This window comes from Maylandia zebra, linkage group LG4 (assembly GCF_041146795.1).
Source record: "Maylandia zebra isolate NMK-2024a linkage group LG4, Mzebra_GT3a, whole genome shotgun sequence".
NCBI lineage: Eukaryota > Metazoa > Chordata > Actinopteri > Cichliformes > Cichlidae > Maylandia > Maylandia zebra.
In genome coordinates, this window is record NC_135170.1 from 11,949,961 (window position 1) to 11,962,913 (window position 12,953).

The window sequence follows — 12,953 nt, forward strand, 5'->3', positions numbered from 1 at the left end:
GCTTTGTGTTTATGGAGTGGGGCGGGGGGAGCCACACACACCATGCATCATGACTGTGACAATACTTCTCCGTGTAAACATCAACACCCACTGTCGGAAGTGAGGATTCTTACTGTTATCTATCGATCTACTACAGTAATGTGTGCATTTAGTGCTTGTTGCAGTAGGATTCCTAAGTCTTTATGACTTATGAACCCAGAGAGTGTAACTTCACCCTCATTGTAAACCTCTGTTTACATTTCATAGTGTAAGTAACATAAATCAAACTCTTTATACAAAAATCTTTATTTATAACAATAAAACTGTAATTTCACTACAATCACCTCTTTTCAAAAACACAAATACTTCATAATACAGGATTCCTTTATAAAACTTAAGTGTTTGACTGAGATATATCTCCCCCTTGTGGCTCTTAGAAGCATTGCAGCCGCTAAAACAATTGAGTTCAGTGGGTACCAGATAAAAGAAAGACGAAAAAATGAGCTGGGTTGTGATGAACACTAAACAAATAGTTAGAGGGGAAAACAATAAGTAAGTTCACAGGATTATGAACTATAAACAGCATACTAATTTGTTTTGCATTATTTTGAGTCTTTAAGTAGTCTTATGCAGTACACCTCATGTTTACAGTCACTGGAGAATTACAGCGACTGGATCTGGGAGTGGGCGTGAAGGAGACTCCTCCACTGGGTTTGTGTAGCTGTAAAACCAGTTAGGGTGGTGGCTGTGAAGCAGCTTAGGCTGATCTGTCAGCGTAGACTGCTTCATAAGATGTTTAATCAGTTATGATGAGCTCGTCGCAACCCCAGTCCTCGTAACTCCCATCGGGAAGGTACCTGCGGATGATGATGGGGATCTTTCTGCTCCTGTCAGTGAGGACAAAAAGACAGAGATACTGTTACAGTCACCTGCTCTTTAAATAATGTCACTCACACATGAAAAAGAGAAATGACAAAAAGTCATCAAAGAAAATTATGGCTTACTTTAGTTCTTTCATAGCTATCTGCAGCGGGTCTGTTTCTCCCTCCAGCTCCACCATAACTGGAGCACACATCCTGTTGGAGACAAGTCAGCAGGTAAACCACATCAGTACAGTGTTAGAGCCTTTTTTCAATGCTCAGTCTACAAACACCATGTTTTCTTCTTTTAGATAATTGAGGGTTAGTATTTAAGGAAGTCTGGATTAATCACTGACAGGTGGAAGTGCCTTAAGAGGAAGCAAGTCATTTTTGATTGTGCTTTACTTTGTGCCGCAGAGTTTCCTTTCTCTTTTTCAAAAATTGAAATGGTTTGTAGAAGGTAAATGAGAGGCATATACTACAAATTAAGTTCAACATAGCTAGGTTTCCCTGCACTATCTGGCTTGACAAAACCTAAAACCCCAGTCAAAGATGACAGGTGTCATCACAGAACTGTTTTTGTTAACTCAGGCTCTTTGTGTGCTCACATATAAGAAAGGGGGCGTCTGACACGATGTTTGACTCTCCTTTAGCGCAGAATGGGTCGAGTGAGCATTAGAGACATTTTTAAGTTCTACAGGTAGCATTTACAAAACATCTCACTTCAGCAGAGAATCTATATCACATTTACAGGCTACTGGAAATAAAAAAATAAAAAAAAATCAGTAAAAATGTGGCACTTCTGAATGATTTTAAACTAAAACTTTAACCACAACATGTTGCTGACCAGGTTGTGTATTTAGCATAAGTTACTGTGGTGATCTGGCCAGGTCAAAGGAAAGCCATCTTTGTGACACTGAAAACGCTGGCTTTAGCCTCGTCTTACCTTGCTAACCCATTAATCTCACTAAGGTTAAGATCAGAAGGTGCTCACGTGAATCCAACTATCATCTGTAAAACATGAACTCTAATCACAGGTAAACTGATATTTCTGGTGCTAAATAATTTTATATTAACATGACATTAAGTGCACCAGCTTCACTCAATTATTCATAGTCCTTACCTTTGCTCCTACAAAAGACAAAGTAACACAATGTACTATACCAGAAAGTCAGATGCACTCAAATACTGCAGTACTCTTTTACATTACCTTTCAGCATAGTTCTATATTCAATGACAAAACTGGACAAAAGGACCAAAGAAGTGTGGACGAATATTTTCAACATCTCACTCTCACCGACTGTGGTGCCTTACGACCCACTCTGACAGTTATGAAATGCTTTGCTCTCATAAACACAAAAGTGGAAACTCCTATGTCAGGTTTTCTTGAATATCGGCAGACTGGTGTGGGAAACATAACCTCTGTATCAGTTGGACGTGGAACGTCAACACCTCCAGCATGATTAACCTTAAACCTAACCGTGAAGCCGTAAATGACAATGAAGAAACACTCACGCTATCTGGAGGGCTCGTGTCCCCAGCACTCTGGCCCTCTCGTATTTGGTCATGTACGGAGTTGTGATCCTCTTCTGGTTTGCCTGCTGGCCCTCTCCCGCGGGCAGGATCTGCACGTTCTCCTGGTCATCCTATTCACCAGAAAACAACCGACAATAAACATGATACAAAGGCAGCGATCAGTAGTGCTAAAATAAAACTGACGACAAACAACAAAAGCAAAGCAGTGTCTGTGCTGTCCAGTTAAGAGAATCATCAACTTACGTCTTCCGCGTTTTCGAGATCATCTAATCCCTCATCCTCCTCGGCATCATCAAAATCTCCATCATCGAAGCTGCAAATTTGACACAAAGTTTTGTTTTTAAAAGACAATAAATAGATTCTAAAGACAGCAAATTGTCAATAAGTTTATACAGAGCACTTAGCAGTGTGGCTAACCGCGTTAGCTACAATGCTAGTTCGCGCCGAGTTATAATAAAGAAACAAGCATTTTAATATGAATTTCATCAAAGTGTCATCATTACTTACTTATCTTCGTTGTCGGACATGTTTTAACCTAAAATTTACGTAAAATATTACTCAAACCGTAGAAGAAAGTCAACACACTTTGTTGTTAACACGGACCCACATGAATGCTACGAAGCTTAAACTTCCGGTGGTTTGGTGCGCTGGAAAATATTCCGGATGAAAAACAGGAAAAGGAACTTTCTTTCCACTTGTACTCCAGTACAATTACATTTATTTATTGTTTTTAAATCCCCAAAAAACAAACAACAAAAAAAGTTGATTGTTGTAATTTAAATAAATAAATAAAATTCGCCATTTGTCGTACGAGCGGTATTTCTGTCTTTTTCTCTCTTTATTTTTTGCAGTCCTGTCAATGAGCCTGTAGCTTTTTATGACCCTTAATTTTACTGCGAAATAAAATACAACAGTATTAATACAGGAAAACATTCTTTTTGTTTGAAACTATGAGAAACAGATAATTTTCTTTGTTAACATAAATGCAGCTGCTGTCGTTCAGCACCACTGAACGACACAGGAAATCTTTCCTGCCTGTGGCCATCTCCCTGTACAACGCATCCACTTAACACACTGGTTACTGCTACAACTACACGTTTCTTTTCCAGCTATTTATTTATGAGTGACTTATGTATGTATATATTGTACTATTCTTAGTTAGCATATTGTCTATCTTGTCTTAATGTTGGTTTATGTTTATGTTGGTTTATAATGGAGCACAACAAAAAATAATTTCCCCCAGGGATCAATAAAGTATTCTGATTAAATGCAATTTAACCTGGGTTTCGTTTAGACTTGACAGCCAACACGTTTTTCTCCCTTTTTCATTAATTTTCAGACGTCAAACAAACTTTCAGAATAAGATCTACTAGAACCACAAATTAAGACTCATATTTTGAGTCACCAAGTATTTTCAGCCTCTGCTCTTTATTATTTTCCTTTTACTTAAAATCATAGTGAAGAAAAAAAAAACACTGCAAAATTGAGAATGAACATAATCCTACATTACTGGTGTGTTAACAGGTACATTGTGCATGTATATTAAATATTTTTTGTCTGTTGTTTTGAATTCAAATGCACTACAGACAGTACTTAACACATGAGATTTATTGCACACTTAAAAAAAACCCACGAGTATGTGATCATACAATACCATAAAAAATAAGATGATGATAATTTTTAGAGTGAAAAAACACATTAATAATAATGCATATATCGTGCCAACTGAGAACAATACAAATTGTTTGGTGATGTTACTGAGCTGGGCTTTAACACATAATTAGTAAGCATGTACTTAATAAGTGCATATTTCATACTGTTCACACATGAACAATGAGAGCTTCTGACACTTCTTCAACTCTTTTTATCCACAGAGTTCTTCGTGCTTTCTTCTTTGTGGTTCAGGATTTTTAGTACTTTTGTAGGCTTGAAATCTTTTTTGGGCTTCCTTAGCTCTTTTAATCCTTCTTTCTGGAAGTCTGAGAAGAGACGAAAGAGCAGTAAAACAAACATTAAGCAGTAAGCAAACATTGACATAGAGCATTATTTGTGATCCAACGAATCAATTTCTTTCTGCCTTCGTCATACAGGCAAAACAGAAGATACAAAACAGTACCAAAGAGCTTTTATTAGAAGGCTCGTTATCTTACCTTTGTTCATTACATCTTCCCAAAGCACGTTATTTTCTCTCTCCCTAATCAGAAAAACAAAGTTGCACTCAGATAAAATGTACAAATGCAAAAGCATAATTGATTTTTTTTCCTTAAGTACCTCTGTCTGTCCTGATCCAGGCAGCTGATGATGTGGTTCCTCTGTTCAATGATGGTGACCAGCTCATCCATCAGCTTCTTCTCTTTATCTCGATCCTCCTGACTCCAGTTCTTGTCTGTGTGTGCAGATGATGACAATGAAAGTTCAACACAATGAGATTTCATTTAACAAATCAGCGATCTCCATTGGATTCCACTGATAGGATAGCAACAATATTCTTATAGAAACATTAATTCATTTCAGTGCCTTTTAAGAGTCAACTCAGAGCCTTCTTGTAGTGTTTCTTGTTCTTGTTGCACCATTTAGAATCAAAAAGCATGTCAGGATCCAGTGTTACTTACCAGTCTGTGAATGGCAAAAGTATGTGACCCTCTAAGATTAACTGGTAATTCAAATATGTGATTAGAAACAAGTGTTTTCAGTGACAGACGTAACAGTCAAGTGTGAGCTGGTGTTTCTGTTTCTCATCAGGCTTGAAAAGTTCACAAAACCATCTCTAAACTGTTTGGACTTCCACCAGTCTAGACTTACAGTAGCGAGTTTTCAAATGGAGGAAATGCTGGAGCATTGTTACCCTCCACAGCAGTGGGTGTGTTGTAGCGCGGGAGGTCACAGAGGAACAAAGGTTAGTGAAATCTCAGACTCTGTTCCCTCACAGTGGCCAAAACTAGATCACTTTCCCAAACCAATAAATGACCAAGTCTATTACTATGTCACGTTTGTTTAACTGGGTCTTCTTTCCTTCTTTTAGGATCATCATCTATTCTTCTTTCCAGCTGCTCCCTTTAGCACCGCAGTGTCTCATCTGCCTCATTAACACTCATTTCTTCCTTCACTACACCCATGAATTTTGTCTGTGGTCTTCTTCTTAGACCATCAGTCTTTGTCCTCTCTGTGGAAAAACAAAGTGCTCCTCAACACCACAAAAACTAAGGAAATAATGGATTTCTGGAGAAACAGACCCTTAGCCTATCACATCAGCAGGGACTGTGTAGTGACTGAAGTTCCTGCGCCTGCATCTGGATGATGATTTAACCTGGAAAACCTACACAACTGTGCTGATCAAGACGGCACAGTGGCGACTTCACTCCCTGAGGTTTCCTGAAAAACAATTCCCTAGCCAAGGAGCTTAAAGTGTACAGGCGGAACTGTTTCCTGGTGTGGTTTGCAAGCTGCGCTGCTCAGGAAACACTCCAGAGGGTCATCAGCGCAGCACGGAAAATCACCGGCTGTGCTCCTCTCTCTAGGACCTCTACAGGTCCTGGTGCCACAGTAAAGCCCACAGTATCCTGATGGGCACATCACACATCCTGGCTGTTACCCTCAGGGAGGCGGTGCAGTTGGAACAAGGCAAACAGACTTGAAAAACAGCACATCTCCCAGAACTAATAAATGAACACTGAAGAGTTTGCCTCCTTTCACTAACCCGTGCAACCAGTATTCACAGCTGTGAACAACAGTGCAATAATAATGACACACACAGACATACATACACATTCAAACACACACTGATTGAGATAGTTAGATTGCCTTCTGTGCACTAAATAGGACTGCATACAATTTCACTGTACTTTTCTTACATGATCATAAAGATTCTACACGTCTAAACCCTCTAACTATATCTCTGAACCGTGTCGCAGCAGGTCTCGGCTTGTAAACATTCCTTTTCACCCTTTCAGCCATGCTGTCACAAATCACCCCTGACACGCAAAAGTCTGATGGCAGTTATGTCAACTTTCTGCTAAAGACCTTTCATCACGCCTACAGAACCTTGGATAAAAGAATATTGATCCCTGAATTATTTACAGATCAGTAATTCCCGTTAATGTCAAATACAGTGGGTGATAAAAGTGACTGAACAATGCACAGAGCTACATACTAACCCGGTTTATTAAAGAGACACCGGAGGTCGTACTCCACGTCGGTCTGCCTGTCCTCCAGCTTTTTCTGCTTTGTCCTGAGAAATAAAAATTACACATGTGTTTACGATGCTCAGAAAACACGGAAAAAAAGAAAAGCCGCACAAGTGAAAAAACGCTTACAGATGAACCAGCTCCGTGTCGTGGCACATCAGAACATGCCGCTCGTGGATAAGACAGAACCACTCCATTAGCATTTGTTCCTCCTGTTTATCTGAAATAAAAAAGCAGGAAGTGTCAATGTAATGGTATTTACACAAAGCGGCTTCACAATATTGAGAATTTTGTGCCAATAAATTATTTTATTTAGTACGAACCATTTTTGCAGCCTCTCAGGTTCCTCTCCAGTTCCACTCCTTTTCCCTCCAGTGTCTCCAGATGTTGATCCACTTCTCTCATCTGCACCTGCAGCTCTTCTGGGGAAGTGCACTGATCTGTCTGCACCTGTCAAGCAACAAATATCACCAAAACTGAAGACTTCAAAAAAGAAATAATTTCTTAAATAAATCACACACCAAAAAAAGTGACTAAACCTTGTTATTCTGGGTAAACTACTCAGTTTGCTCAAAACGTCTCATCTTAATGATGAGTCTGCATCTACATGACACAAAGGCACATCTAGAAATGACTCAGAATTTGATTTTGTGGCCTTTGAGTTTGTTTTAAATCCAGCTGTTGTACCTTTCTCTTGATGAGTGGGAATCCATGGCCAGGTGCGGGGCCCCGACAAGGCGAGAGGTCCTGAACGGTATTTGATTTGGATAATGTGGGTCTTTGAGCCTTAGGATCATTTTCACAGGAAGGCTGAAAATAAAAAAAATATATATAATATGGAAAACTGTAAGAAACGCCATATGAGACTGTCCTCTGGTAGAACATGAAACGCGCATTAATGTTTGGCCTTTATTGGTTAACTCTGATCTCTTGTCGTACCTTACTTCGCCACGATGTGGCAGCTTCATCCGTCTGTGTTTCACCGACAGGTGCAGAACGAGGGTCAGACGCAATGGCTGGCACAGAAAGACTTCTGGGTAAAATGCGACTCTGTCTTGATGCAGGAATGGGACGCGGACCTGCTGCTTCTGTCACATCTGACGGAGCAATCTGACCGCCATCTCCACCTCTTTCACCACAAGGTCTCTCTATGTTAGTATCTGCAGTCAATTCTTTTACTGGGTCAGGTTCTGCAACGTCAACACGCCCTCTGAGATCCGGGCTCTTCTGTGGGAGAGCTTTTTTTTCTTCAGCCTCCTGCGATGCCAAGGTGCTGCACTCTGATTGGGTAGCTCCCAAAAAAGGCTTATTTTGGTCTTCAGATTCAGATTTAGCAACCTCGCTTTGAGAGTCGTCCTCCTGCACATCTTCAAAAGGATTTGGAGCAGGAACTTTGGGTCTTTTGGACGACCCATCTAAGTTAGAAGCAGATTTGGATCGAAAAGTGGGAAGTGGAGGTGGAGCTGGAGGCAGCTGTGTCCAAGGTCCCGGATGCACGAGGGCCATCCATGGATGGCTGCTTTTCATTTTAGATCTAGCGCTGACTGGGCTGGTGCTATAGAGTATTGGAATATAAAAACACATTGAAGAAAGTCAGTTATTAAGACCTTATCTCTTGTTCCATTTTATGAATGGGCATTTTCTTTTATTTATTTGAATTCCACCACAGAAACTTTGCACCTATATTTCAAAACACACGATGTGCTGTTAAGTCTGTTGACTTTGGCCACAAAGGGAAGAAAACATCTGATTCAAATTTGGCCCATCTCCCCTTCAAGGTCATCTGTTCAAGCCTCTCTATTGTAGTTGTTTTTAGATCCTAAGCCAAGAGTGTCTGTGATGTCAGAACATACCTCAAACCTGTGTAGAGCCGGAACATCAACGTTTTTGTGAGACTGACACGTTTCAGACAGATTTGTGCATTGAGAATTTGTAACCCAGGATTAAATCCAGGTCAGTGCAAACTTTTACTAATGTGGCCACACTAACGCTCACTGCTCGCTCAATTTAGCCTCCTGGAACTTCCTCTTCTTTCCCAAAATGCTAAAGAGCTCCAAGGTAAGAACCTTGAAAAGCACCCTGGCCAATATTAAATCAGGTCTGGGTTCATATTTTTATTGGCAAATGTGACAATTCGTTTTTCAGCATTTAATAAATAATTAGATACAAATCAGAAAAGATGCATGAGAAAAGACAAGTGCGTGCCAAAAGGAAGCGATGAACAGGTTGTTTTTGTCACACTTACCCTTGAGGCGGACTGGCTGCACATTTGCTTGGACTGGATAAACCACCTGCAGAGAGAAAGAGTGAGGAAAACAAAACACATAATGATTATGTCTTAACAGAGAAACAGATGTAAGACCAGAATACACGCAGAAAGCAGGAATGTAATAATTACGACTGAACAGCTACAAGAAAACAAGTGTGCCCGTTTACCTGCAGCAGGGGAGCTATTTACAGTCTGTGAACTTCTGATCCTGGCTGCAGGAACAGGGCCTACAGAAATCCGCCTTGGTGCTGGAACAGGACGAGTCCTTCCATCTATCCTTTCTGTCCCGCCTGTTTCTGCTGTCTTGCAACTCAGTGTGTCCTGTGACTCGGTTTTCTTTGTGTAGTTAGGGACGCTGGTGATAGGCTGTCCACCCAGAGAATAACAAACTGTCTGAAGTTTACTTTGAGATCCAGTTTGCCTGCTGACGTCGACGTGAGTACCTTTACTGTTTGTCGCATGGTAAGCGCAGATCAAGGAGCCAGCGTCACTTCCCTGCGTGTAAGACTGTGGTAAAAGAGTTGCATGGCACACTTTGCACCTGAAATACAAAAGAGAACTCTAAATCTACCAGATCTACTGAATCAAGAGTGTCAAATATGATCAGATATTACTGTATTACAGTACTTTTCAGAAGAATTGAGCCTGATCTCATTTCTTCATATTTTGCTAGGAAAGTGGGAAACAGGCAGTGAGATTTATTGGAACATGCAAACAGGAATAGTGCTCCAGGCTTTCTCAAGGACATTCAAAGCTCTTCTTTTGTTCAGTTCTCTGTCAAGATGATCCTGCACTGCTTCAATAATGTTGAGGTCCAGGCTCTGGGAGGCCAATCCATGACTGTTAGTGTTCTATTGTTTGTTTTTCTATCCTTCCTTAAGAATGGCTTTTTGACAGATACTCGTCCACCGAGACCATTTGTGATGAAGCTTTACGGAGCATTAGATGGAGCAACTGAAGGTCCAAAAGTATGTCTCAGATCCTGTTTCAGGTGGATGGATTTTTTCCCCATTTCTGAAGTCCATGGCTTTTAGATACTTTTCATACTGTAGATAGTTTATTGGGTCTTTAATGTATTTTTTATGTCACACACCTGTCCAGTTTCCTCAAACCTACTGCACACCATGCCGAGATATGTCTAGTTTTCAACTAATAACTCTTTCTAAACTGTGCAAAAATACTATTTCATGCCTGCAAACTTTTCTATCTCTGGCATTTTGTTGTTGTTGGTAGATTCAGCTAAATAAATGGGAAATAATGACGTACCTTTGCCACAGGATGCTAGTAACAAAGTGCCTAAATATACAATTTAAAACTGGTTCTTCACCAAGTAGTGTGTGATGCGCAAACACAACACTGTTTCATCCGTTAATTTGGGTGGAGTTTTTATGCTGGAATGACTCATAGGCCAGTGTTGAGCAGTTTAACCATGAAATTAAAAAAACAAAAAAGAAAAACAGCTACAAGGACTTTACTAAAAATGAGCGAAAAAGCAGCCAATGACCAAAGAAACTGAAAAACTATTGCTCAAGACCACTTTTAAAAAGTGACAAGAAATTCTGGCTCCATGGAAACAAAATATAAAGAAACCTCGAGGTGGCTTAACACTTTTGCACAGCATTGTGACCTTCTGTTACCTGAAACAGCTGCGGTGGTAAACTTTTCCATCTATTAAATGCCTCTGTATTAGGTGCACGGGCTTCAAACACAAACTGCACACAGTCTGCGGCCTCGCATCAGAAACATTTTTGCTGTCAGTCAAGCTCTGAAAACAGAAGAGAAACCAGTCGCTCAAGTGACAACCACAGAGATGACTAAATCAGAACCAAAATAGCCTGTGAACATTCACCTTCATGCTCTTTGGATGATGGTAAGTTTTGCTCTTCGAGAGGCTGTGTGAGGAAGTGCCGTGCGATGACCACAATTTGGCAGGACCTGCTGTAAAGTCAAGATAAGACACGCAAATCACCGTGCATGCACTGTTTCTTTGAGGACGGGCCAGTCTGATTTCATTCACCTGACCTGAAGAGTGAGGGATAACACTGCATCCAAAATATTAATTCAACTGTATATGTTTGAGCAGGACAGCAAACCTCAGTCTGAAAATTTATGCTAGCATCTATAAAAACAACAACATAAAATTAAGGGCTACAACAGGCAGATTATCTTAAACGCACCCGAAGACTTCCCATTGAAGAAGCAGTAGTACTGAGCAAGGTAGGAGATGACGCTTAAACGATCGGGCGCCTTGGTGGAAATCATATCCTTCGGATGCAGGAAGGCAGGGATACCCAGCTTTGTTTCTGCTATCTCAAACGCCTGCAGGCCCACAGGCGAGAAACAGGGAATGAAAGTGAATAAACCGAAACAAAGATGCGGGATGCTTTCGTTCTTGTTTCCAATCAGAAACTCACCAGCTTGTTATTTTCATAAGCATTATCTTTGGAGAGGGACCTGAAGTCTCTGGAGTAAAGTGAAGAAATTGGAGAGATTCAATTAAAAACAAAACAAACAAACAAACAAAAAAAACCCCAAAAACAATAAATGAGCGACAAAGTTGATGATTAACTACATAATGAACTTTTCTAAATACAATAGAAGCAAAAAGCATTAAAAGATCAGAGATGAGATGATTCCAGAGGAGTGGTTCAGTGTCAAATAAACCAAATTAACCGATTTCAGGCCAATGAGACTGGACAAAAAAGGGTTAAAAAGAGATGCAGATTAACCAAAGTGCACACGAGCCCCTCTGTTTCTGATTAAACAGAAACAGATAGGGGTAAACTGGAGTTAGAAAGTCAGAAGCAAGGCACACTTCACTCCGCACAGCCATGACAGCTCTGTTAACATATGGCATTACTCACATGAGGTCAGGGCGGTGTTTGTGGATGATAGCACAGAACGCAAGTCCATCTGTGAATGAGGTTGACATGTTAGTTATTTCCACGTCGGGATAAGTGGCGCATGTGACGCGGCACCACTCCAGCAAAACTCTCGGTGATGCCATTTCTCGTGCAACTTTTCACAAGTGGGCAGGGAGCAAGCAGAACATGGCACCGTGTCAGAGTCGGAGAGATCAGATACAAGTGGTGCAGGTCTGGCTTTTTTTTTTCGGAGGAAACAGGAAGCAAAGCATCTACCTTTGCAACTATTTCTCTGCGGCCAGACTTGCACGTCGTGGTGGCGAAGCAGCAAGAGCAGGAAGGAAGGAAGTTTATGTTTCCCCCCCCTTTCGTGTTGTTTTTGTCAAATATAAACAAAGGCAAGTAAAGCGACCGCGCATTGCTCCAGCGTTTCAAACCACGACCACAAGTCTCCTACTCGTTTCAGCTCGATGCTATTTCCTCCACCGCAAAGATGCACCGAGCCCCTGAAGTGAAGCGAACTGTTAGAGAAACACTGCCAGACCTCTGGTCTGTTACACGGGGCTGATATTTTAAACTTAGTCCAGTTATTAGCTCTGCAGTTGTGCTCCACAATCTATGAAATGCCTAATAGCTGCCACTGGAGGGAGACACAAAGCTGTTCTTGCCGCCACTCTATAATTAGGAAGAAAAGGTTTGTAATTATAAGTTTATTGTCCGGGTGCAAACTTGACAGAACGATTCAAAAATGGCCGTGCCTTTTTTTGCTTATTCCAATCCACTTTTACTACTTTCCCCGCCCCAATTTTTTTTATGGAAGAGAAGCTTTCCTTAGTCTCGGACCACAAATAGATACTCAGTCACATGAGTTGGTATTGTTGAAAAAAAGAAAGTAAGAGGAAAAGTGTGTAAACCTAACGTAAATAAATAAATAAACATCTAAGTGAAAGGTTAGGCTTATTTTTTTTAATGCTTTGGTTTGAGGGAACGCAACTTCCGGTATGTTCTTCACACGAGCTCTTTGTCCTATGAAAATTACTTTACTAGAAAGGTTCGTATTCAAATTATAAAAAATATTTTAAAATACTTTGATACAATCTATTATGCAAATAGACTTTGTAATTTCATTCAGAAATAAAGTGAAAATTTTAATTTATTGTGTTTGAACGGACGTTTTGATGTGAAATAGAGCAATATTTTAATATATGAATTATTTGATAAACAGTGGGGCAAAAAAGTATTTAGTCAGCCACCGATTGTG

At 40.4% G+C, this 12,953-nt stretch overlaps 2 protein-coding genes across 3 annotated transcripts; both read right to left on the reverse strand.

Annotated features, from left to right (window-relative positions):
• Positions 1-267: 267 nt before the first annotated feature.
• On the reverse strand, positions 268-3,023 carry polr2f (RNA polymerase II, I and III subunit F). The gene is made up of 5 exons (XM_004563056.3): positions 2,883-3,023; positions 2,619-2,688; positions 2,355-2,485; positions 984-1,055; positions 268-866 (listed from the first exon to the last, which is right to left on the reverse strand). Exons 1-5 carry the CDS (start codon positions 2,900-2,902, stop codon positions 776-778), a joined length of 384 nt encoding a protein of 127 aa, XP_004563113.1. The 5' UTR covers positions 2,903-3,023; the 3' UTR covers positions 268-775.
• A 945-nt stretch (positions 3,024-3,968) lies between these two features.
• Positions 3,969-12,311, reverse strand: LOC101483813 (MICAL-like protein 1). Of its 2 annotated transcripts, XM_004563058.3 has the most exons (16): positions 11,969-12,310; positions 11,693-11,741; positions 11,243-11,291; positions 11,006-11,147; positions 10,678-10,766; positions 10,466-10,593; positions 8,996-9,369; positions 8,805-8,850; positions 7,499-8,114; positions 7,247-7,369; positions 6,883-7,009; positions 6,689-6,779; positions 6,530-6,603; positions 4,647-4,761; positions 4,526-4,569; positions 3,969-4,354 (listed from the first exon to the last, which is right to left on the reverse strand). In XM_004563058.3, the coding sequence occupies exons 4-16, from the start codon at positions 11,088-11,090 to the stop codon at positions 4,230-4,232; spliced, it is 2,037 nt and encodes a 678-aa protein (XP_004563115.3). In that variant the 5' UTR covers positions 11,091-11,147; positions 11,243-11,291; positions 11,693-11,741; positions 11,969-12,310; the 3' UTR covers positions 3,969-4,229. The 2 variants fall into 2 exon arrangements, with proteins under 2 accessions (XP_004563115.3, XP_004563114.3); XM_004563057.3 differs by having other exon boundaries at positions 11,693-12,311.
• Between the last annotated feature and the right edge of the window lie 642 nt (positions 12,312-12,953).

Coding starts and splice junctions, on each gene's coding strand:
- polr2f (XM_004563056.3), bottom strand. CDS start 2,902: ATGTCCGACAACGAAGATAA. Junction 2,689..2,882: donor ATGTCCGACAACGAAGATAA/GTAAGTAATGAT, acceptor TCAAATTTGCAG/CTTCGATGATGGAGATTTTG. Junction 1,056..2,354: donor ACACGAGCCCTCCAGATAGC/GTGAGTGTTTCT, acceptor TGTCTCCAACAG/GATGTGTGCTCCAGTTATGG.
- LOC101483813 (XM_004563057.3), bottom strand. CDS start 11,835: ATGGCATCACCGAGAGTTTTGCTGGAGTGGTGCCGCGTCACATGCGCC. Junction 7,010..7,246: donor TCCCACTCATCAAGAGAAAG/GTACAACAGCTG, acceptor GTTGCTTGACAG/GTGCAGACAGATCAGTGCAC. Junction 4,762..6,529: donor GTGTCTCTTTAATAAACCGG/GTTAGTATGTAG, acceptor CTGCACACACAG/ACAAGAACTGGAGTCAGGAG.